Source organism: Puma concolor, chromosome C1 (assembly GCF_028749965.1).
Source record: "Puma concolor isolate L17-30 chromosome C1, mPumCon1.1.hap2, whole genome shotgun sequence".
In the NCBI taxonomy this organism is placed as follows: Eukaryota; Metazoa; Chordata; class Mammalia; order Carnivora; family Felidae; genus Puma; species Puma concolor.
The window spans coordinates 8919116-8941397 of record NC_141674.1 but is presented as its reverse complement, the minus strand read 5'-3'; the positions used below and the strand labels follow the sequence as shown (position 1 = coordinate 8941397).

General features: G+C 49.2%; 1 protein-coding gene across 1 annotated transcript in view; it reads right to left on the bottom strand.

The window, feature by feature from the left end:
- Positions 1-22282, bottom strand: part of TNFRSF8 (TNF receptor superfamily member 8) — a 54969-nt gene that overhangs the window by 5904 nt on the left and 26783 nt on the right. The window contains exons 11-17 of the mRNA XM_086720230.1: positions 22143-22259; positions 19446-19598; positions 11592-11688; positions 11245-11390; positions 9013-9114; positions 8832-8885; positions 2202-2227 (exon numbers count right to left, since the gene is read on the bottom strand). Of these exons, the coding sequence (XP_086576356.1) occupies positions 2202-2227; positions 8832-8885; positions 9013-9114; positions 11245-11390; positions 11592-11688; positions 19446-19598; positions 22143-22259 (695 nt within the window). The remainder of the gene's footprint in view (positions 1-2201; positions 2228-8831; positions 8886-9012; positions 9115-11244; positions 11391-11591; positions 11689-19445; positions 19599-22142; positions 22260-22282) is intronic.

Below are 22282 nucleotides of genomic sequence, written 5' to 3'. Positions count from 1 at the left end.
TTGAGAGCCTGATGTCCCTGTGGAGAATTTTAGAAGTCGTGTTGCTTTTAACTTGTACTAAATGACAGTAGCCAGCATCCCACACTGCACTCATCAATGCATCACTCAGTGCGACGCACTGAGAATAGCCCCCTCCCCATTTTACAGGTCAGGAAACAGAGACGCAGAGGAGTCAGGGAACTTGCTCAGGTTAGTTAGTAAGTGTTTGGGCCAGTACTTGAACCCTGGTGCCTCGCTCCGGAATCCATGCTCATAAAGCACCTGTTGGTAAGTGTGCGCTCCAGACCCACCCCAACTCCCCAGCCCTGACCTCCTGAGACAGCGGTCGTTCATGATTACATCAATGCGTTCTGTACATTTTCAGGAAAATGGTTTAGTTTTTTACTTTTATAAGTAAGCATAAAGGAGAAGTGGTCTCATGAAATGTTCTGGGTTTTTTCAGTTTATTTTTGAGAGGGAGGGAGACAGAGAGAGAGAGAGAGAAAGAGACAGCACATGAGCACATGGGGGAGGAACAGAGAGAGAGGGAGAGAGAGAATCCCAAGCAGGCTCTGTGCTCATAGCACAGGCTCTGTGCTCATAGCCTGACTTGGGGCTCGATCTCATGAAACGTGTGATCATGACCTGAGCCAAAACCAGGAGTCAGATGCTTAACCACTGAGCCAACCAGGCGCCCCTCATGAAATCTTCTAACACATACTAGTTAGGGAATGAGTCTGAGTAATTCACAAAGTATATCTACATAACCCCAAATATTCTTTTATATTAATTTGAAGTCCAAAAGATGGCATTTTAAACAAGTTACTATAAAAGCACTGACTCCCGTGGCCAAAAGATGTTTGGTTATCTTAGAAATCATTAAATGCCTTGTTCATGAAATTTCCTGGTATTGTAATAGCCACTTATCTGACCCAAGCATATTTGAATGTGACCTCCCATAATTTGAAACTGAACTCACATTGTGGTTCTATTATATTTAAAGACTAAAGGATGGAAACCCTTCTCCAAGGGTGAAAGTCTGAGTCAAAAGAAAGTCATGGGTGGGTGAGGGGGGACGCCTGAGTGGCTCAGTTGGTTAAGCATCCGACTCTTGATTTTGGCTCAGGTTATGATCTCACAGTTTCACAAGTTTGAGCCCCACGTGGGCTCTGTGATGACAGTGGGGAGCCTGCTTGAGATTCTCTCCATCCCTCTCTCTCTGCCCTCCCCCACCTGCATGCATGCACACTCTCTCAAAATAAATTTTTTTAAAAAAGGGTATGGAAGATTTGATCAAAGAAAACAAAAATAGGTGAACCATACACACATGAGACTCATCCATATGTCCTGCCCTGTCCCTCAGCTCCCGATGGCAACACCCATGGGATGGCTCTTCCCCCCAAAGGTTGCTCCTGGAGGCTGGGTGCATAGCAGGGCACCAGGCCAAGCCCAGTGAGGACCAGGTGTCGAAGCCCCATCTGGGGTAATCATAGGATCAACGGTAAAGTTTGCAAAGCCTGGCCTAGCGCCTGCCCACAGCAAGTTGCTTGTAAAAGGCAGGTGAAGAGGTCCTTAGAGCCCAGGGTACCAGCTTTGGAGCCATACAAACCAGGGTTCAAATCAAACCAGGGTTCGCTGATCTATTTTCCAGCTGTGGAGTATCCTTTCCCATCCGTGCCTCTGTTTCCTCTTTTGTAAAATGGACCACAGCACCAACCTCTGAGTGTTGTACGGCCTACCCAAGGTAACTTTAAGAGTCACAAGCGAGGTGCCTGGCTCCTGGGAAGTGCCCATGTGTGATGGCTACATTTTCAGAGTCATGCTCTGGATTTGCCATCCCAGCTGTGAGGATGAGAGCCACAGAGGAGTGAAGGAGAAAAGGGGAGGTCAGCATGGCCTTCCTCTGACCACACCTGGCACCCAAATCGGCCCAAACCAAATCCACGGCCCTTCTGGAAGAGTCCCCAGCAGGGTGAGCCGGGAGCCAGAGGCAGCTGAGCGGGTGGGGCTCCCCATCCACTGCCAGAGCCTGGCTTCGCCCCGCTGTGCTCAGAGCATCCCACGGGGGGCAGACCCAGCCTGAACCTGCGGGGGCGGGGGGCGCACCCCATCACTGTGGTTGGGGAATGACCCACAGCTCTCAGAACTGGCAGATCTGCTAGCGAAGGAGTCAGAGTTAGGGGCACAAAGCCAGGGAGGCGGGGCAAAGAAGGGCTACTTACGGTCAGGTTCCTCCTGGGCCTGGAATCTGCAAAAAGAAGCAGAGCAGGGACTTCACCAAGGAGGGTCTGGGAGCTACCTGGTCCCGTCCCAGCCCACGCATGGATGGCGGCTGACACTTATTAGGCCCTCGGGCTGGAGAGCAGTGGATGGCTTCAGAGTCCACGCCGAACCCTGGGCACAGAAACTCATTTCCCAGCGCTCACTTCTGTAGCGGCAATGGGAGAACTGGGAACCACCTCTCCCCCAGCCACTAAGCCAATCACAGTACTGACGCCCTCCCCCAGCCCATGGGCTCAGAAGTTGGTTTGTGGCTGCGGACACTATCTTGTAGCCCCCAGGGTCTAGAGAGCCCAGAACTCCTCAGAGCCCCGTGCAAAGGTCTCACGGAAGACCTCAGGGCTGGTAACACAGAGCAGATAACCGATCCTGAGGACCTCTGCTGAACCTGCTCCGGGCATACCGAAGCCAGGCGACCCTGGAGGCCTTCTGTGGGAGCTCGGTTTCTACGACTCGTGCCTGGAAGAGCCCATATGACCACCTTCAAGGAAGACAGCTGCTCATCGTCAGCCTGCCACCTACCATCCCCCTCTGGTGGGCTCAGGAGGCACAGACTCAGGGATTCTCAGGGCACAACTACTTCTTATCCCAAACCCCCACCCCCAGGTTTTCTCTCCTATCAAATACACGGCCAAGCACATGTTGGTATTTAGCCACGGCCCACTGGCCATTTGAGACAGCTGGAGATGGTGCCCAGGCATCTGGTCTACCCGAGGGCAAATCAACTCCCAGCATAGACCGTCCTCTAGGGACACACAGCCCTTTAGGACTCCTGAGGAGGCCCTCTCGGAGACTTGGAATAGACTGCTGTGGGTGTGCACACCTGACCAGAGAGATCTGCTCTGAAAATGCCAATGAGCTAAGTCACCTCCGGAACACTCTCTGATTTCAGCAGCTCTGGGAACCATGAGCCCTGAATCCTAGCTGAAACACTTCACTGGAGGCCCACCAGCTGTGATAATACAAACAAGACAGGTGGTGTGAACATGCTGTGTAGACGTTAGGTCAGTTTGGGGAACACTCTTACATGTACCTTTTAAGCGACCATCAGCAAAGTGTCTAAAGAGGAAAGGAACCGGACACTAAAAAGTGTCTAAAGAGGAAAGGAACCAGAATGATGGTCAAAAGGAGAACGTGTATAAAATGACACAATTCTGGATTCTTGACTTAACAAATGCACCGAGTTTCCTTCCTCTGGTAACTGGTGTTCCCAGCACAGTGGTCACCTTGGGAGGCCGTGGCTCATTCCCACTAGGTAGCCACTGTCCATAGTCCAAGCCACCAAATGCTCTCTGGCCCGAGGCAGCTTCCTTTAAATGATGTCAGTGAGGCCTCATCTTTGTCCTTTAAGAGTGAGTTTGAGTTTTGCAAACAGCCAACTTTGATTTGGGTGGCCACAGGGAGAAAGTACAACAAAGTAACAAGATAAAATAAAATAAATAAAAGTGATAAAATTCAGTCTTGGAGAGGATGTGGGTAAAAAGGAACACAGCTTCTCATGCCCTGTGAACCGGTTCCATGTTTCTAAAGAGCCAACTGGCAAGGAAAACCTCACACCCTTTGACCCAGTAATCCCTCTATGGGTACACACCCTCAGGAAATAACCCAAGAGAACACAACAGGGTTGTGCACAGAGGTGGTATTTATAATAAACAAAAAACTGAGAACGAGCCAGATGCCAAACAATGAGGCTGCTTAGCAGTCTTGAAGCAGAGGCCTTCCTGGCAGGAAGGCCAACACAACATTACTTCACCTTCCCAGGCTCAGTACTCATGTCTGGAAAATGGGACACATCATGCCAACTCTGGAGGGTTTTTGTGACGATAAATGAGATCTCAAACGTGAAGGTGCCCAATGATTAATCACCCGGAGAGCATGAACCTTGATGTGATATGATGAGAATGACCCTGTACTCACGTGGTCTTCCTCCCCTAACCCCTTAAGTCCAATCTAATAAGGAGGAAAATGTCAGACAAATTCCAACAGAGGGGCATCCTGCAACATAACTGGCCAGTACTCCTCAAAACTGGCAAGGTCATGGGGGTGGACGGGCGCCTGAGTGGCTCAGTAGGTTAAGCATCCGACTCTTGATTTCAGCTCAGGTCATGATTCCAGGGTCATGGGATCAAGCCCTGTGTTGGGCTCTGTGACGAGCATGGAGCCTGCTGAAGATTCTCTCTCCTGCTGCCCCCTCTACCCTGCTCATGCTCTTACTCTCTCTCTAAAATTAAAAAAACAAGACAAAACTGCCAAAGTCATCAAAAACAGGAAAGTCAGAAACTGTCCCAGCCCAGAGGAGCCCAAGCAGAGACAACAACTATTTGTAACATGGTTTCCTGGGTGGGAGCCTGGAACAGTAAAAAAAAAAAAAAAAGGTTGGGCAAAACTAAGTAAACCTAAATAGAGTACGGACTTTATAAAGTCAATAGTAATGTATCAATATTGATTCATTTATTGTGACAAATACGCCATGTTCACGTAAGACATTAATAATGGAGGAAACTGGGTGTGATAAGGGAACTCTCTGTACTATCTTTTCAAATATCCTATGCTCTAAAAAATGAAGTGTGTTTAAAATTTTTTAAAATTTAAACGTGAAAAAGGGACTGTGCCCAGGATGCTGCCTGGCATATAGTGGGTCCCGGGATATTAATGAGGCTCGGCACTCCATCCCACCAAAGAGAAAATCAGCATTTGATACTGACTCTTGGAAACAAGCATAAAATAACACAAAGGTGAAAAGGCAGAATCCAGAGGTACTAATGTCTGCCTACAGCTTCGTTACAACCCACGTGTGTGCTTTGATTAAAGACCCAGAACCAGTCATGCCAAGTACAGAGGTCAGATTTCATAAGTGTGTTTCCCCTAAAAACGTTGCTTCAGTCCACTGTCTTCATTGATTTGTTTTCCTGCTTTGGGGAATAACTGTGATCTTCTTATAAACGCATCTGGCACCCTAGGACCTGAGTCCAGGGACACACTAAGCATCGGGGCCACCCCTGGGACAAGTGCATGGTATCCCCGGGGCCACTCTGAGGGCCACCGTAGCCGAGCACAGGGGTTCTGATGCGCACACTATCGGTCCCTTCCATCTTGGTCACTCTCCCCTTTCAGTCCCAGCCCCAATGTGGCCTGGGGTCCTGGCTGCTGCAGGCAGCAGACCGGACCCAGGGAAGGAGTCTGGCACAGAGGTTCAGCCTGGCTTTGGCAATGGGCACCCCAAGATTAAGACCCAGCTCCTTGGAGACATACCCCATTCCAGGGCGAGGGCAGGAAAGTACCAGGCACATTGGGATCATCTTAAAGAAGTGCTCAAAACAGGAAAGGATGGGACAAAAGGACACAGGAGCCAGCTTCAAGGGCCCCCACTGGCCTAATCTGAGGCAACTTGAACATCAAATTAAATAACGATGGCAACAGAATAAAACAGCAATCCAAGAGTCCAGGCAGCTATAAACACAAAGGAAAAAGAAGACAGTTTGTTGAGGAAGCGGTTATTCCCGGGGCCTCAAAGTACCCCCCCCCCCCGAAAGTGCTTAGCACTTGCCAAGGAGAAAAGAGCAACTTGGTGCTGCAGCCTGGCAGGACGGATGCCACCAGGGGAACTGGGTGTCACTCCTAAGATCTTCCCATCACCAGAGACGCATGACCGGACTCCAATCTCCAGTAGTGAGGACGCATCAGGCAAACCCAAGGTGAGGGACATCCACAAACCCAGGGCCGGGATCCCCAAAAGTGGCAAAGTCGTGAACATGGAGGAAAAGGCAGCAATGCACCCAGACTGAAGGAAACTCAAGAGACATGACAACCAGATGCAACACGAAATTCTGGATTCTTCTGCTATAAAGGATGTTGTTGGGATAAATGAAGAAAGTTGAAAGGGGTCTGAGAATTAGTTGGTGGTAAATGCATCGGTGTGAATTCTCTGATTTTGATGGTTTCGCTACGTTGTCTAAAAATCCGCCCATGTTTGTATGAGCACACGCTAAAGTATTTGGAGATGATAAGGCATTAAGTGGGCAACTTATCTAAAAAGGTTCAGAAAAAATTAAGTTCTTTGTACTGCATTTGTGACTTTTCTGTAAGTGTGTAATTGTTTCAAAACAACACAAAATGTTTTTCAACTTCGACCTGCCTGAAGTAGCAGATAATGACTTCAGTGTCATTAAAAGGAAGGATTAAAAGAATTTTAGTCAGTGTTTCTCAACCAGGCGTGATTCCCACCCCCAGGGGACAGTGAGCTACCTGAAGATGTGCCTGACTGTCACAGCTGGGAGGCGCTACTGGTATCTGGTGGGTCTACAGACCGAGGAAACTGCAGAACCTTCTACAACACACAGGACAGCCCCTACAGCAAAGGACGACCTGGCCCCACACGTCAACAGTGAGAGGCCCTTTGTACAAAAATCTCACCACCAACAGCAACAACAATATCCTGGTCATACTGCCTATTAACCAAGTGGCCTTAAACAGGTTCCTCCACCTTTCTGTGCCTCTGATTCCTGGTCTGTGAAATGGGAATAAAAATAGCAGATGCCTCACAGACCCCCTGTACACGTATGTGTTTTGCAAATGCCTGTCACCAAGGACATGTGCCATAAAGTCACATCAATTCAAGTGAAGGCTGGTAAAGCGCTGGGGCTCCAGGATAGGGAGGGCTGGGTCACGCATTCCCATCCTGCTAGCCTTCCGTCCCCTGAAAGAACTGACACTGGTCTGAAGGCTTGGGAGAGCTACCACCGTTTCGGTATCCAGCACAGAGCCACTTGGAGGACGATCTAAATACACGAATGAGCAAGCACAGGAATGAAAGCCGCTTCCCCCCGTTAGCACCCATTGCTCGGGAGGGAATGGGGCATCCACCCCGCTAGTCCGTTCTCATCCTGGGCCATGGGTGCTTATCTTGGCCTCGCCTTCCTTCCATCTCAGGCCTGGGAACCCAGCCCCCCCCCCCCCCCGCCCCCTGCCCAGGGACCCACCGGAAGCCAGAGGGCCGAAAACAGCCCCAAACAGGATGGCCACCACTGAGTCTCAGAGCTTGGTTCCTTGTAGGTCTGGCTTCTTAAGAGGTGATTTTTTTCTTTCTCTCTCTCTCTCTGTGGCAAAACTGCCATCAAGAAGGTTTGAAGAAAAAAATAAACTGACGGCAATGGAAATTTTAATACTAGAAAAATGTCAAGAAAGCAAACACAGGTTTCAATGAGACATTAGGGCTGACAGCTCATGGAAAAAGGCTTGAAACTATCAAAACACGAAAACCCCCCTTGCTAAGGGAGCACATGCACCTGCTGTGAAACTCATCAAATTCAAAACAGGCTTCAGTGGACAGGTTTTGTGCTCAAGTCAAAAGGCGGGCCACAGTGAGGGTCTCCAAGGGCCCTGGGGAGATGGGGGCCCGGGGGACAAAGGAGCTGTGACCTGGCCTGAGGCTGACCACTGGGCTCATGAGTGGACCCTGGGGGTGGACACAGCTTGGGGGGAGGAAGGTGGAGGTGACAGGTCTGTACTCCACAGACAAAGTCCACAATCTCAAGGACCACGCCTGAGCCTTGAAGGTTGTGTGGCCCCAGGCACTTATCCACCTTTTCTGAGCCTGGCTGCCTCCTTGTGGAATGGCGATCATCACCCACCTCCCTTGGGGTTTCTGGGTCAGTGAGACCCTCTATGGGAGCCTGCCTCGAAAGCAGAAAGGGAAGCTCAGACAATTCCCATTCACTCCTTCCCCGATGGTCAGGGCCCAGCACACAGTAGGTGCTCAATCAGTGTTTATGGAGTGCTGATGAAGACCTTGTCCTGCCTGGAAAGGGCTGCACAGGGGAGAAAAGGCACTTGGGGCACAGATGGCTGGGACCCCTCCCCCACAACACACACACCAGGTGAGAGCTGGAAATAGGTCAGGGGTTCCAAAAGGCGGCCTGCAAAAGTTGACCCGGAAGCCGGGCAGGGATCAGAGAGTAAGGGCCAGGGAGGGCTTCAGAACAATCTAGAATTCAGAAAGCCCTGAGATTCCTGGTGAGGAAAAAGGCCCCCAACACTGGCCGGTCTGTCAGTCAGCAGTCCCCCCGCTGCACGGCCCCACCCACCACGCACTCCGCACAGCACCAACAGGCCCACCTCCACGGATCCACACGCCCGCCCTCCGAAGTCCCACTGTTCCTTTTACAGGTGAGGAAACGGAGACACAGGAATTAAGAAACTCACCCGAGGCCATGTAGCTGGTAAGTGGTAGACCCAGGATCCCAGCCCTATCAGCCTGCCCTACAGACCACTATGCCCCTCGCTGCCAGCAGGAGAGGGGAGAAAGGAAGGCGTAGGGAGGCTCGGAAGGAGTGGAAGGCGTTCAGGAATGCCTCTCCGGGAGGCACCATGGAGGAAAGAACGAAAGACGAGGTGGATCTTCAACCTTCCTGCCAGCCCTCTGGGAGGACTGTGAGGCACAGGCCGTGCAGTTCCCACCCGCATCACATTCCTGTTACAGATGAGGCTGCGGACAGAGGGAGCCCCAAACCCAGGGCCCAGAGCTGCTGTGTCCGTGTGGCCCGAGCAGCCCCTCTGGACACGTGGACGCTTACCCACAGGCTCCAGCGTGGGCCGGAAGGTCTGGGCAGGGTAGCACAGGTGGAGCTCTGAAAGGACAGCAGAGTTGGCTGGAGGTGCCAGCCTCAGGGAGCCTCAGGGGGCAGGGCAGGGCCCCAGCCAGACTAGTGCAGGGCGCCTGGCCCTTTCCAAGGCCCCCAGGACACATCTACTCACTCTGCTGAATCCACTTCCTGCAGGCCCTCCAGTGGCACAGGAGGAAGGAGATGGAGACCAAGACCACCACCAGGATCATGACCATCCAGAAGAGCACAGGTCCTGGAACACAGAGGCGGCCCTGCACTCTCCGCTCTGATGCGGGGGTGGGGGGGGGGTGGAGTGGGGTGGGGGGGGGGGCCGAGGTCTCCACCATCGCAGTGTGCCAGGGGCCCTGCTGCAACCACATGGGACGGCCCTCACGAGCCCAGACTATGTTCTCCTTCTCCTGGGACACATGCCATGGAGGCTGGCAGGACCAGGTCCTTCCCTGAGAGGGGACTGAAACCCAGCCCCTATATCTCCCTGGCACCAGGCCCTTATCCACCTGCCTTCCCTCACCTGGCTCTAGGGAGCCCATCGGGGGAGTTGAATAGTTGACAGAAGAGCAAACCATTTTTAGACAGTGAGAAATTGAGGAGTCACAGAGCCAGAGTGAAGGAACTGAGGTCCAAAAGGTTACGGTCTAGGGGCGCCTGGGTGGCTTAGTCAGTTGAGCATCTGACTTTGGCTTAGGTCATGGTCTCATGGTTCGTGGGAGTGAGCCCCGCATCAGGCTCTCTGCTGTCAGCACAGAGCCTGCTTCGGATCTTCTGCCCAACTCTCTCTGCCCCTCCCCTGCTTGTAGGCTCGCACTCCCTTTCTCTCCCTCTCTCTCTCAAAAATAAACATTTAAAAACAACAACAACAACAACAAAGAAGTCACAGTCTCAGTGGCCGTGGAGGAGGGCACGTGCCATGTGCGTCCCCCGACAGCCTGTGGCACTTCCGGTGTGGCCAGAGTCAGGGCGGGGGCGGGCAGAGTAGCGAGGCGGGTGACATGGGGAGTCTGGGAGGACTCCCAGCTACCCTCCAGATGGGAAGCTCCTTGAGAACATAAACATGCTCAGCAAGCGTTCCCTGAATATCACGTAGGCACCGCTACCATCTCCATTTTTACAAACGAGAGAAACTGAGGCTTGGGAAGATTAAGTAACTCACTTAAATGGCAAAGGGTAACAGCAGAATCATGGCTTGGGCCAGGCCAGGGTGGCTCCAGCACCTACATGCTTAACTGCTAGCTAAGTATATACTTTTTTACAACCTAGTACTTAAATTGCTCCTTTTACCCTTTGTCCCTTATGAAGATCGCATACCTACTGATTTTTAAGTCCAGTTTCAGATGTTAAAAAGTAGCATGCGCCATATGTGTGCTTTTCAAACTTTAATGTGCATAGGGATCTCCGGGGGCCATGTTCAAATGCAGAGTCTGGTTCAGTGGGGCTGGGGTGGAGCCCACAATTTGCTCTTCGGACAAGCTGCTGAGACTGCAAGTCCAGGATGGGAGCTTTGAGGACGGCTGGCTGGAGAACTGCCGCCCCCTAGTGTTTGGCACCAGAACTGCAAGCCCTAAAATGAAGCGCACTTGGAATGTCTGTCTAGAAGGAGCCCTGTCCGTACTGGACTAGCTGCATGTATTCCAATGCTTGCTGCCCTGCGTGCTACATGGCGTTACAATTTTACAGGTGAGAAAACCGAGGTTTAAAGGAATTAAGCAACTAGTCAAGGTCATATATCCATTCACCAAATACGTTTAATCGTCTCTCGTGTTTCTTCTTCCTTTTAAAAAAGTTTTATGGGGCGCCTGGGTGGCGCAGTCGGTTAAGCGTCCGACTTCAGCCAGGTCACGATCTCGCGGTCCGTGGGTTCGAGCCCCGCGTCAGGCTCTGGGCTGATGGCTCAGAGCCTGGAGCCTGTTTCCGATTCTGTGTCTCCCTCTCTCTCTGCCCCTCCCCCGTTCATGCTCTGTCTCTCTCTGTCCCAAAAATAAATAAACGTTGAAAAAAAAAATTTTTTTTTAAAAAAATAAAAAAGTTTTATTTAAGTGAACTAACTCTGCATCCAACATGGGGCTCCAACTCATGACCCTGAGATCAAGAGTTGTATGCTCTACCAACTGAGCTAACCAGGTACAAACATTTTCTGAGTAGTAATTACAGGCCATGGGGATGAAGCCGTGAACAAAGTCCCTGCTCACAAGAACTGAGGAACAATCGCTAGCTAGTGACCGAGCCGCAGGCCCAGCTCAAGAAGCCAGAAACCTGGGGTCAACCTTGGGCTCCCCCACCCAATGGATGCTGCTGCCCAGGAAGAAACCTCCCTCCTCCTGGCCTCCTGGGAGGCAGACCCTCCTTTCTGGGGGGTGATCATTACCTGAAACCAGAATGGGCTTTCCCGTGGAGGAGAAAGAGATAGGGGAGCTCGTCGATGTGAAGGTGTCTCCCCACGTGTGGGTGTTGCCCCCTCCATGCTCCTTACTGCCTTGGGGGTCTGCTGCGGAGACCGGAGAGGCCGTGGCGCTGCCAGGAGAGAAGCCAGAGGTAAGACTGATGATTGAGATGGAAAGAGGGAAGTGTGTACACAGGAGCCATTCCCAGCCACCCCAGCACAGAAATGGGCACACATCCTCCAAGATGACTTGTGAGCTCGGCACAGAGATCCAGCCCAGGCCCCCCCTCCAACCCCAGCCCAGCTTCCCCCAAAATGGACCAGGGAGTCACCTGGTGGGCGCCTTGCTGTCCTCTGGGTTGGTGCTGCACTCGGGGTGGGCTTCTAGGGGAGGCGGCGGCTCATGGGTGGCATCCCTCTCAGCTGTACCTGCAGGGAATGGTCGCAGAATCAGTGTCAAGGAGCCTTACCCAGCAGGACTGGTAACTTCCAGGGAAGCGACACGGTGAGGCCGGAACGACACTGCAGCCAGGCAGACCCAGGTTAGTGTTCTGGCCCTGTCTCCTTCCTTCTCTCCCTCCTTCCTTCCCTCCATGCAACAACTCTTTACTGAGCACCTACTGTGTACCAGGGACCGTGTTGCAGCCTGGGACATAGCAGTGCACAAAACCGATCCCTACCGTCAGGGGCTTGCAGGCTGGTGGGGCTCACAGACATGATGCAGGTGTCACACGAAGGCACATGGGCTCCCTTTAATGGGAGACTCAACCTCATCTGACCAGGAAGGCTTCCCTCAGGCGGCTGTTGCTGGGATGTATGTATGGGTAGGGCCATCTAAGCAGAGGAAATTGAAAGTGGGGAGGCTCATAGGTGGGGGAAGGAAGAGAGCGAGCGCATAGGGGAGGCTGGTGTGCAGCCGCGTTAAAACGTGTACACGACTGTCTGTTGTACATGATCATTCATAGCTGTGTTCTTCATCACAGCCAGAAGAGTGGACACAACCCAAACGCCCATCAACTGGTAAAAGGGTAAATAAAATGTATATCAGTACCACAATATTGTGTGGACATAAGAGGAACAAAAGCACTAATACATGTGACAGCCTGAATGAACCCCAAAAGTATTAGTCTGAGTGAAAGAACCCCGATAGAGAACACATATTCTGGAAATGTCTAGATAAGGCTTATCTAGAGGGACAGAGAGTAGATCAGTGCTTGTCCAAGCTGGGGAGGGACATGGGGATTGACCACTAAAGGTGTGAGGTCTCTTAGATCGTGGTGATGGTTTTGCAACTTTGTAAATTTCTTTACGATCATTGAATTATACGCACCTAAAACCAGCAGATCTTGTGGTATGTAAAGTATACTGCAATAAAGCTGTTCTTAAAAAGTGGGGCTTTTTCAGGGTGCCTGGGGTTCAGTCGGTTAAGCATCTGACTCTTGATTTCAGCTCAGGTCATAATCTCACAGTTTGTGAGTTGGAGCCCCTGGTTGGGCTATGTGCTGACAGCACGGAGCCTGCCTGGGATTCTCATTCTCATTCTCTCTCTCTCTCTCTCTCTCTCTCTCTCTCTCTCTGCCCCTCCCCCACTCTCTAGCTTTCTCTCTCTCAATAAATCAATAAATTTTTAAAAAATTGTCTTTCTCCCCAAAGCAACGATTTAATTAGCGATATAGGATGGGATCCGTGTGGTAGGTTGAATCAAGGGTCCACTCCTCGGGTGGAGGAGGGGTCTGTGTTTCTGCCTCACCAACGCCATGCGACTCTGACGGTCAGGGGAGCAGGACGGAAGTAAGAGAGTGCCTGTTTCCAGCCTGGGCATTTCTGCACTTCCACCGCTGCCATAAGGAGATGGTGCTCTGGGCAGGGAGGGGCCCCCGCTGGTCCCAGAAGTATGAGAAATGCTGGAACCAAACCAGTAAGCCCAGGCAAGTCAGCAGAGTGCCCAGCTGACCCACGGAGGAGCAGGAGCTGAACACTGAAACGTCAACGTTGTTTGTCAGCCGCTATTCCTGCAGCTAGAGCTGGCTGAGACGGTCTGGTTCGTGTCTCAAAAGATCAAAGTGAAAAGGCTGCTCCTTATCTCCAGCCAACTGCGGTCACATAGGAAGGTGGCCTGGTGGCTCTAGGTCTTCTGACTTTATTTAAAAGAGAAACCTGGGGGCGCCTGGGGGGGCTCAGTCGGTTAAGCATCTGACTCTTGATTTCAGTTCAGATCACGATCTCACAGTTTGTGAGTCCGAGCCCCATGTCAGGCTCTGCACTGACAGTGAGGAGCCTGCTTGAGATTCTCTCCCTCTCTCTCTGTCCCTCCCCTGCTTACCTTCGCTCACTCTTTTATATAAATAACGGATAAATACATATAAATGAATAAATTTAAATACTATCCCCTGATATTTAAATGTAGCCTCAATTTTTAAAGTCTTTCTTTTGAAATCAACTTCATTAAGGCATAATTTATATAGAAGAAAATGACCTCTAAGTGTACAGTTTGATGAGTTTTGAAGAATGTATACATCCATGTAACTCTAACTCCATTTAAGATCTACAACATTCCCATCATTCCAGAAAGTTCCCTAGTGCCTTTCTGCCATAAATCCTTCCCTCACATTCAGGAAACCACTGGTCTGCTTTATGTCACTGTAGATTGGTTTGCCTGTTCTAGAATTGCACAGGATGGAATCAGGCAGTATGTACTTTCTGGTGTCTGGCTTCTTTCACTCAGCATAATATTTCTGAGATTCATTAATGTTGCACAGAGCAACATGTTCCATGGAACAATGTTCCATTGTAGAGATGTACCACCATTTACCTACTCATTCACCAGCTGATGGACATTTGGGTTGTTTCCAGTTTGAAGCTATTATAAATAAGGTAGCTCTGAATGTTCTCATACAAGTCTTTGTGAGGACATAGAATTTCATTCCTGTTGAGTACCTTGGAGGGAGAAGGTTGTGTCACTTTGCTGACCAGACAGAACGTCTTTAAGGACCATTCAGAGATGATCTCCTCTGATCTGACCCAGCCACCTCTTTTTTACAGATGGAGAGAATCATAGAGCCAGAGCTAGAGCCAGAAGGCAGGGCTCCTTAGTCCCAGCCCAGAGCACACCTCCTGCCTTGGGAATGAGCACTTTCTTACAAGTTTATAATTAACTGCTTTTGTAGGGCTAAAAAAACTGGCCCACATTTGAAGCTGATCACTATCCCTCTTTACCCCCATGTTCCTGGTGACAGCACCCCTCCTCTGATGGGGTACAAAGCAAATCCCCCACCCACATTCATTTCCCTTCTAAAAAGCTCTCGTGCTGCCTCTCAGATTTTTCCTGAAATACCTTGAAGAGAAAGTGAAGCAAGGATTAATTTCCTTTTTGGATTAGTAGGGTCCTGAGGAACTCTCCTCTTTTGGCGGTCTCCAAATAGATGCTATGTCTTTCCACATGGCCACCAGACTATTACCTGAATTAGCTGAAGCCTGGAGGCTTTAGCCTATGAGGAACATGATGCAATTTGTTATTATAATTTCTATTTATTTGTAAATCAGTATTTGAATTACATTTAAGATGTCATTGGTTTCAACAAGAGTTGACTTTGAGAGGATTGGAGAAGTTCTTGTGTTCAAATATACCACTTATGGATACACGCAGGTAGCACCATGAGCAGAGAGCCCTCTGGCGTCTCTCTAAGGCAGCCTCAGTCTGAGCTCCCACTGGAATACCTGCTGGAATCCAGCAATAGAACTTCTCTAAGTGGAGAAGATGGACCCAGTGGTCTTTGGATGCTTCTCAACCTCTCTATGTGTACCATACCTTCCTCCTTCCTCCCTGGGTTAGTGACCCTCCCCTTTTCTTCCTTCTTTCAATCTGGAGGTAAACAGAAGGTATTGTTTAGCCACTACTTAGTCTGTCTGTGTTCTCTGGTAAGGGCCCACTGAAAGAGAAAAAAAAAAAAAAAGAACCTACCTACTCTTTGTCCCAATTTAGAACTAAAAAGGATATTATTTACCAGATTGAAATATTTCTCTTTAAATCCAAACACCTGATCCTTGGGCCATCTGAAGGAGAATGGTCATAGCATCAAGATAAAATGGATTATCTTTTTGTATATCCAACAAGTGCTTAAAGTCAGATGAAATTTTCATCTTCATATTCGGAGTGTAAATTTCTTGTCAGCTTTCTATTTTCCCTGGAGTTTTCAATTGCCTTTCTTTTTCTTGTTGATAAAAGAATAATGTGCCTTCACCATATGAAGTTTTTCAAAGGTACTACTCATAAAGTTCACTGCAATTCTTTCTTTCATTCCTGCAGACAAGACAATTCACTGGAGCCCTTTCTTTTTTTTTTTTTTTAATTTTTTTTTTTCAACATTTATTTATTTTTGGGACAGAGAGAGACAGAGCATGAACGGGGGAGGGGCAGAGAGAGAGGGAGACACAGAATCGGAAACAGGCTCCAGGCTCTGAGCCATCAGCCCAGAGCCTGACGCGGGGCTCGAACTCATGGACCGCGAGATCGTGACCTGGCTGAAGTCGGACGCTTAACCGACTGCGCCACCCAGGCGCCCCAGGAGCCCTCTTTCATTTTACCCCTCTTATCTGGTTCAATTGGTCTGCAACACAGCTATCATTCTGGGACTTCCCTTTCTTGCTCCCCTGGGACAGAGTCACTGTTTTCTAGATTCATGGATTTTTGTTTCTTGTCCCTCATTTAGCTGGATTACGTTTTCAAGTAACTTTCTAAAAGAGGACACGAGGGAAAATCTTTCTACCCTTTTATGTCTGAAATGTTTTTGTTGTGCTCTCAAACTTAATTGTATCTTAACTGAAAATTCTAGGTTCAGAACTAAGAAGGAGCTGATGTGGTCTGGTGGAGAGTACTCGGGGCTAAAACTCAGGATCCTTGTGTTCCAGCTCTAGCTCTGGCCCTATGATTCTCTCCATCTGTAAAACTAGGTTGTGAGATCAGATCACAGGTGGTGGCAGGTTCTGAATTGACCCTTAAAGACATTCTGTGTGGCCAGCACAGTGACCCAGTCATCCCTCTCCTGGGTATTTACTCATGAGAGACAAAAATATATATTCACACAGAGTTGTACAAGAATGTTTGTAACTGTTGTATTCATAATAGCTCCAAACTGGAGGGTTGCCTGGGTGGCTCAGTTGGTTAAGCATCTGACTCTTGATCTTGGTTCAGGTCATGATCTCATGTTTTGTGGGTTCTAGCCCCACATCAGGCTCTGTGCCTATAGCCTGCTTGGGATTTTCTCTCTGCACCCCTCCCTCCTTCTCTCTCTCTCTCTCTCTCTCTCTCTCTCTCTCTCAAAAATAAATAAATAAAATTTAAAAAATAGCTCCAAACTGGAAATAATCCAAATGTCTGTCAACTAGTGAATGAATAAATAAATACGTCTATTATGTCTAGGTGTGGGTAATCTTCATTCATCCTGCTTTGCTCTTGGTAAGTCCTTTCAGTCTGAAATCTTGTATTTTTCAGGTCAAGTATGCAAGGAAAGTTGGGGCACCGCTGTGGGTACAAGGCCTGGAGCACACAGTGACCAAGTCAAGAGGGCCATGAGAAATGGGAATGCAGAAGACCTAAGACTTGGGGTTGGGAGTGCACCGAGGGAATTATGGCACTTCTGCTGACATGAGGCCTGGGATGTACCAGTGTCCCCACTGGAAGGGCCATGCCAAGGTGGTCACCAGACCTAGGCTGGGGCTATGAGGTTGCAAGGGACCGTCGACTCTGGGAGCATGACTGGGACCAGATGACCCCACCCATGCGCCCTGCTGAGAAAGTGTGCAGCAAGAGCAAGAAAAAGTAAATGCAGCCAAGAAAAGCCTCCTTCTTCCTGCAGTGGCTCCCCAGCACCCTCTACGGGCAAAGCTTAACATCACGTTCACAAGGAGAAATGCGGAAAGAGTCCAGCCCTTTACTGCACAGCAGGAGCTGAGGGTGCAATGAGAGTTGAGAGGCCACCATTGGTAACAGGCACACTTTCTAAAAGCCTTTTTTTTTGGTCCTCTATTTTCTTACTATTTCTTTTTCATTGCGTTCTGTTCTCGCTTTATGGATGTAGCAACTTGAATTTTTCTGTGGACACTAGTTTACTTATTTATTTATATTAAGTTTATTTCTTTTGAGAGAGTGAGTGGGGGAGGGGCGGGGGGGGGGGAAAGAGAGAGAATCCCAAGCAGGCTCCACGCTGTCAGCACAGAGCCCGACGCAGGGCTCTATCCCATGAACCTCTGGATCATGACCTGAGCAGAGATCAAGAGACACTCAACGGACTGAGCCACCCAGGCACCCCCTGTGGACACTAATTTAAATTTTTAAACTTCTACTGCTATTCCTGAAGCAATTCCTATTGCTCCATCCATAGTAAATGTTTCTGTCAATGTATCTTGCTATTCTCTTTCATGCTGCTGGTTTTCCTTACCAGTCTGGATATTTTTACTGCTCACTCATATTTACTTAAAAAGAACTACACTGAGGGGCTCCTGGGTGACTCAGTTGGTTGAGCTTCTAACTTCAGCTCAGGTCATGACCTCGCAGTTCTTGAGTTTGAGCCCCATGTTGGGCTCTGTGCTGACAGCTCAGGGCCTGGGGCCTGCTTTGGAGCCTGTATCTCCCTCTCTCTGCCCCTCCCCCACTTGTGCTCTGTCTCTCGCCCTCTGTCTCTGAAAAATAAATTTAAAAAATAATAATAAATAATAATAATAAAAAGAACGATGCTGAATATTCCAGCATGTCCTTTTCAAAGTGGGTCTCTTCCCTGAGTAGGAGATCCACCCAGGAACTCTGGGCCCATGGGGGGAGTGCAGGCTGGCAGTTTTCACTCCAGGGTGACTCGGCAGTGGTAGCCTATCGACAGGGCGTACTCCCAAATACACAACCAAAGAGGGCTTTACAGCAGGGTGGCAGTACCCCCACGTTTCCCTAGATATTCCTTCAGTATCTTTAGCCAAAAAGTTGACAATTTTCACCAGAGGATGAAAACTCAGGTACCGTCTGTTCAGACTGGTCAGTGTCCGTGGTAGGCCTCTGTTACAGGCTTTAATTTTTATTTTCAAGCTGAAGTTGCAACCCTCTGTACCTTTCAATTCTCCATCTCACTCCCATCCCATCCTTCCTTTTACTTGCCTGCTCTGAGCGCAGAGCTTCTGTGGGGTCTTCAAAGCAAGTTACCTCTCACATTTCCTGCAACACTGAATCCTGGGGGGAGCTCTCCTCTCCCTGGTTTCATCCATCACCACCCTTCCCTCTGTTTTCTACCTTCTAGAGATTTGCTGAAATCTCATCTACTGATTAACCGTGTTTTGGGTTTTTTCCCCCACCATCAAGAATTTATAATTTTCTGCACTCTGGCAAATGTCTACCATCTTTTCTTTTTCCTTTTCTCTTTCTTCTTCTTCCTTTTTTTTTTTTAAGTAAGCTCTACACCGAACATGGGGCTTGAACTCACAACCCTGAGATCATGAGCACCATGCTCTACTGAATGAGACAGCCAGGCGCCCCAAATGTCTACCATCTGAGTTGGAACCATCTTCAAAAATTTCATTTATCTGTCTTGAGTCATGAAACAGCCTTTTAAAAACAAGTCAAAATTTTACAAACCCAACACCTTCAGAAGGAAGAATTTTAAAAAATATATTATCAGAATCTCTTACCAAAATGCCAAATCTAGACTTTTTCTTAAGTTTATTTATGTTTTGAAGTGCCTGGGCGGCTCAGTCGGTCAAGCATCCGACTCCTGGTTTCTGCTCAGGTTATGATCTCACAGTTCACGAGATTAAATCAAGCCTTGTGTTGGGCTCTGAGCTGACAGTACAGAGCCTGCTTGGGATTCCCTCTCTCCCTCTCTCCCTCTCTTCCACCCCCCCCCCACAAATACATAAACATTTTTAAAAGTTGATTTATTTATCTTTTAGTAATCTCTACACCCAACTCAGGGCCTGAACTCACAACCCCAAGATCAAGAGTCACATGCTCTTCCAACTCAGCCAGCCAGGTGCCCCCAAATCCAGATTTTACTCCACTTACTGGATCTAGCTATTAAAAACCAAAGCCCAAACCTGACCTAGTTAACAGCTAGGGTTGAAGGTCATTTGCCCAGCTGGGGGTAGGGAAAAGCACAGCTATAGGGGCACAGACCTCAGCCCCTTGGCTGGGGGTACAGACTGCTTACCCTGGGGTTTGGTGGCCATGCCTGGTGGGCAGATGGGGCGGGTGACACAGTGGGCACAGGAGTTGGTGACTGGTGTGACACAGAACATGCCAGGTTGACATTCGCAGACACGAGAGGAGTTCCAGGTACAGGGTGTCTTCTCCACCAGGTCATCTAAGGGACACAGAAGGGTCACGGGGAAGGATCTGGGATGGCAAGGGCAGGGGCTCCAGAGAACCCAGGAGGGCAGAGAATTCCTTTGTCCAGAAGCAAATGCTCATATGACTCTTCCGTTGAACGGATCTCTTGGCATGCTCAAAATAGTTATGCTAAGTGAAAGAAGGCAGGAAAAAAGAGTACATACTATGTGATTATGTTTATGGAAAATGCTAGAAAATGCAAACTCTTCCACAGTAACAGAAAGCAGAATGGTGACCTGGGAATGGACGCAGGGTGAACAGTGGTGGGAGGGATGATAAGAAGCACAAGGAAACTTTCTGGGGGGATGGAGAGTTCATCTACCTCGACTGTAGTGATGGTTTCACCACTACGTGCGTATGTCAAAACGTATCAAATGGCACACTTTAGACATCGCATTGCATTGCCTGTCAATCATACCTCAATAGAGCTGTTAAAAGAAAATAATCTAGAGGACAGGGTGAGTGGGCGTGCACATAGGTGGACCCACACTGGCCACGCCTTGATCATTCTTTAAAACTGGGGAATATTCCATAACCGTTCCTGACTCTCTGCTTCTCAACAGGTCTGACGTTTTCAATGACAGAAAGGGGTTTTCCCCCAAAATTAAAATATTAGAGGTTTTGTGAACAGAAAACATATAATAATGCATTTACATATGTTCAGAAATACTTTGTGTGCTGTATGTGGGTGAAAATAGAATTACGGCGTTACTAGATTAGACAAATATGACTTGGTCATTAAGGGCTTTTCTCAGTCAGCAGGATACTGAAAAGACCTCTAATGATAAAGGACCTCACACTTTCTTCCTGAAACCTCCAGAGAGAGTGGGAAGCAGAGAGGCTCTGGAGAATTTGTGTGGAGGGCAAGAGTGAGCTCAGCAGTGAGAGAGGTGAGACAGGACAGTAATAGCTATTCTCATGATTATAGCTATTGATACCTTTGAGTGCCTGTGAGGCAGCATTAATACAATCGAGGTGAGGGGGTAGTACGCTTAGCACTCTGCTCAGATTAACCTGGTTTAACCTATTTAATTCCTGCAACAGCTCTCTGGGAGAGTACTATTATTATACCCATTTTACAGATGAGGAAACTGAGGCACAAGAAATTAAGAAACGTGCTTGTGTTTAAGAGTGGAAAGGGGTAAAGCCAAGATTTGAACCCAGCCACTTGAGCTCCAGAGTCTGTGCTCTTAGCCCCTGTATTGTACCCACTGCTTTGCAAGGCTTCATCCTTAGAGCTAAAGGAATTCTCAGACCCACAGCCACCTCCTGCTTCTCTATCTGACATAGTGGCTATGACAGGTTACATTTGTCCAAAATGGCCAGAGCAATATTTTGGCCCCATCTGCTCGTCTACGCCTCTGCCACTTAGCCATCAAGAAGCCTGATTTCTTTTCCTTCCAATGACTCAGTGCGATTTGCGACTGCCTCAACAGGTAGAAACCGGCAGAAGTTACGACGTGTGATTTCTGAGGTAACGTCAACAAAAGGGATATGGCTTGTGCCCACCCCTCCCCCTTCCTTGGAGTCCAGCCACCAGGCCTTGAGGAAGCCCAAAGTCAGCCATATACAGGCCAACACAGAGAGCATCGAGGCCCCAGCCTGCGGTTGGCATCAAACCCGGACCCATGAATGAAAATGCTTCCAGATGATTCCAACCTCCAGCCTTCACACTTTCCAATGGAAACCCCAGACCTCGTGTAGTGGAGGCCAGCTGTCCCCATAGTGCCCTGTCTGAATTCTGACCCACAGAATTCACAAGTACAAAGAATGGTTTGTTTATTACCACAAGCTTTGACAAAACTTGCTATGTGGCCTCATAACTGGAACAGTGGCCCCTGGTGACCACAAATAGTGTTCTTTCCTCTTCAGGCCTCCCTGGACTTCAGGCTGCATTGTTGTGTGAAAGAAACTCTGGACAAGGAGACATAATCACACATTCCTCGGGTCCTGGGCAGCTTCCCCTGCCCTCTGTGGCCCTCACAGACGTCATGGGGCAGCTGGTATTGCCATAAGTGAGCTGACTGTCTACACAGCAGGCACCCAGCAAGTGCCGGTCCAGGGCATGCGCTAAGGGACAGCGCAGGGAATGACCACAACTGAGAACCTCAAAGTTCAAACTCTAGCTCTGGCTCTCACAAGGATGTGTGGCCTTTGTAACGCCTCAGTTCCCAAAGCCTCAGTTTTCTCTTCTGTAAAACAGGGATATTTGTAATCCATGCACCATAAGGTAGCAACCAAAAATAACGAGACAAGTTTAGAACAGGGTAGGTTATGACAAATGCTTCCTTGCAGGAGTGAGCAAATGGAAGCTCTCTGAAAAGGGATCACTGCCATTAAAACCCTATAATCACAACTGGACTCAGAAAATCTAACTGCTCAAAAATGCTAGAATGGAGAGCTAGGCTCCTGAGGACTCACCAGTCCCAGAACAAACTCAAGGTTTTCCATACCAGATTCTCGGCCAAGACCCCCTGCACCCAGAGGGAGCCCCAGGAGGGGAGAACATGGCCCTTACCTCGAGCACAGCTCACACAGGCCGTGCAGTGGCCGTCCCTGTCCAGGTAGTAGTCGGGCTCACACTGCTTCCTACAGTCAGGTGACCCCTGGGGACACGGCGGCTGCGGGGTCAGCCCTGGGGAAAGAAGCAGACAACCT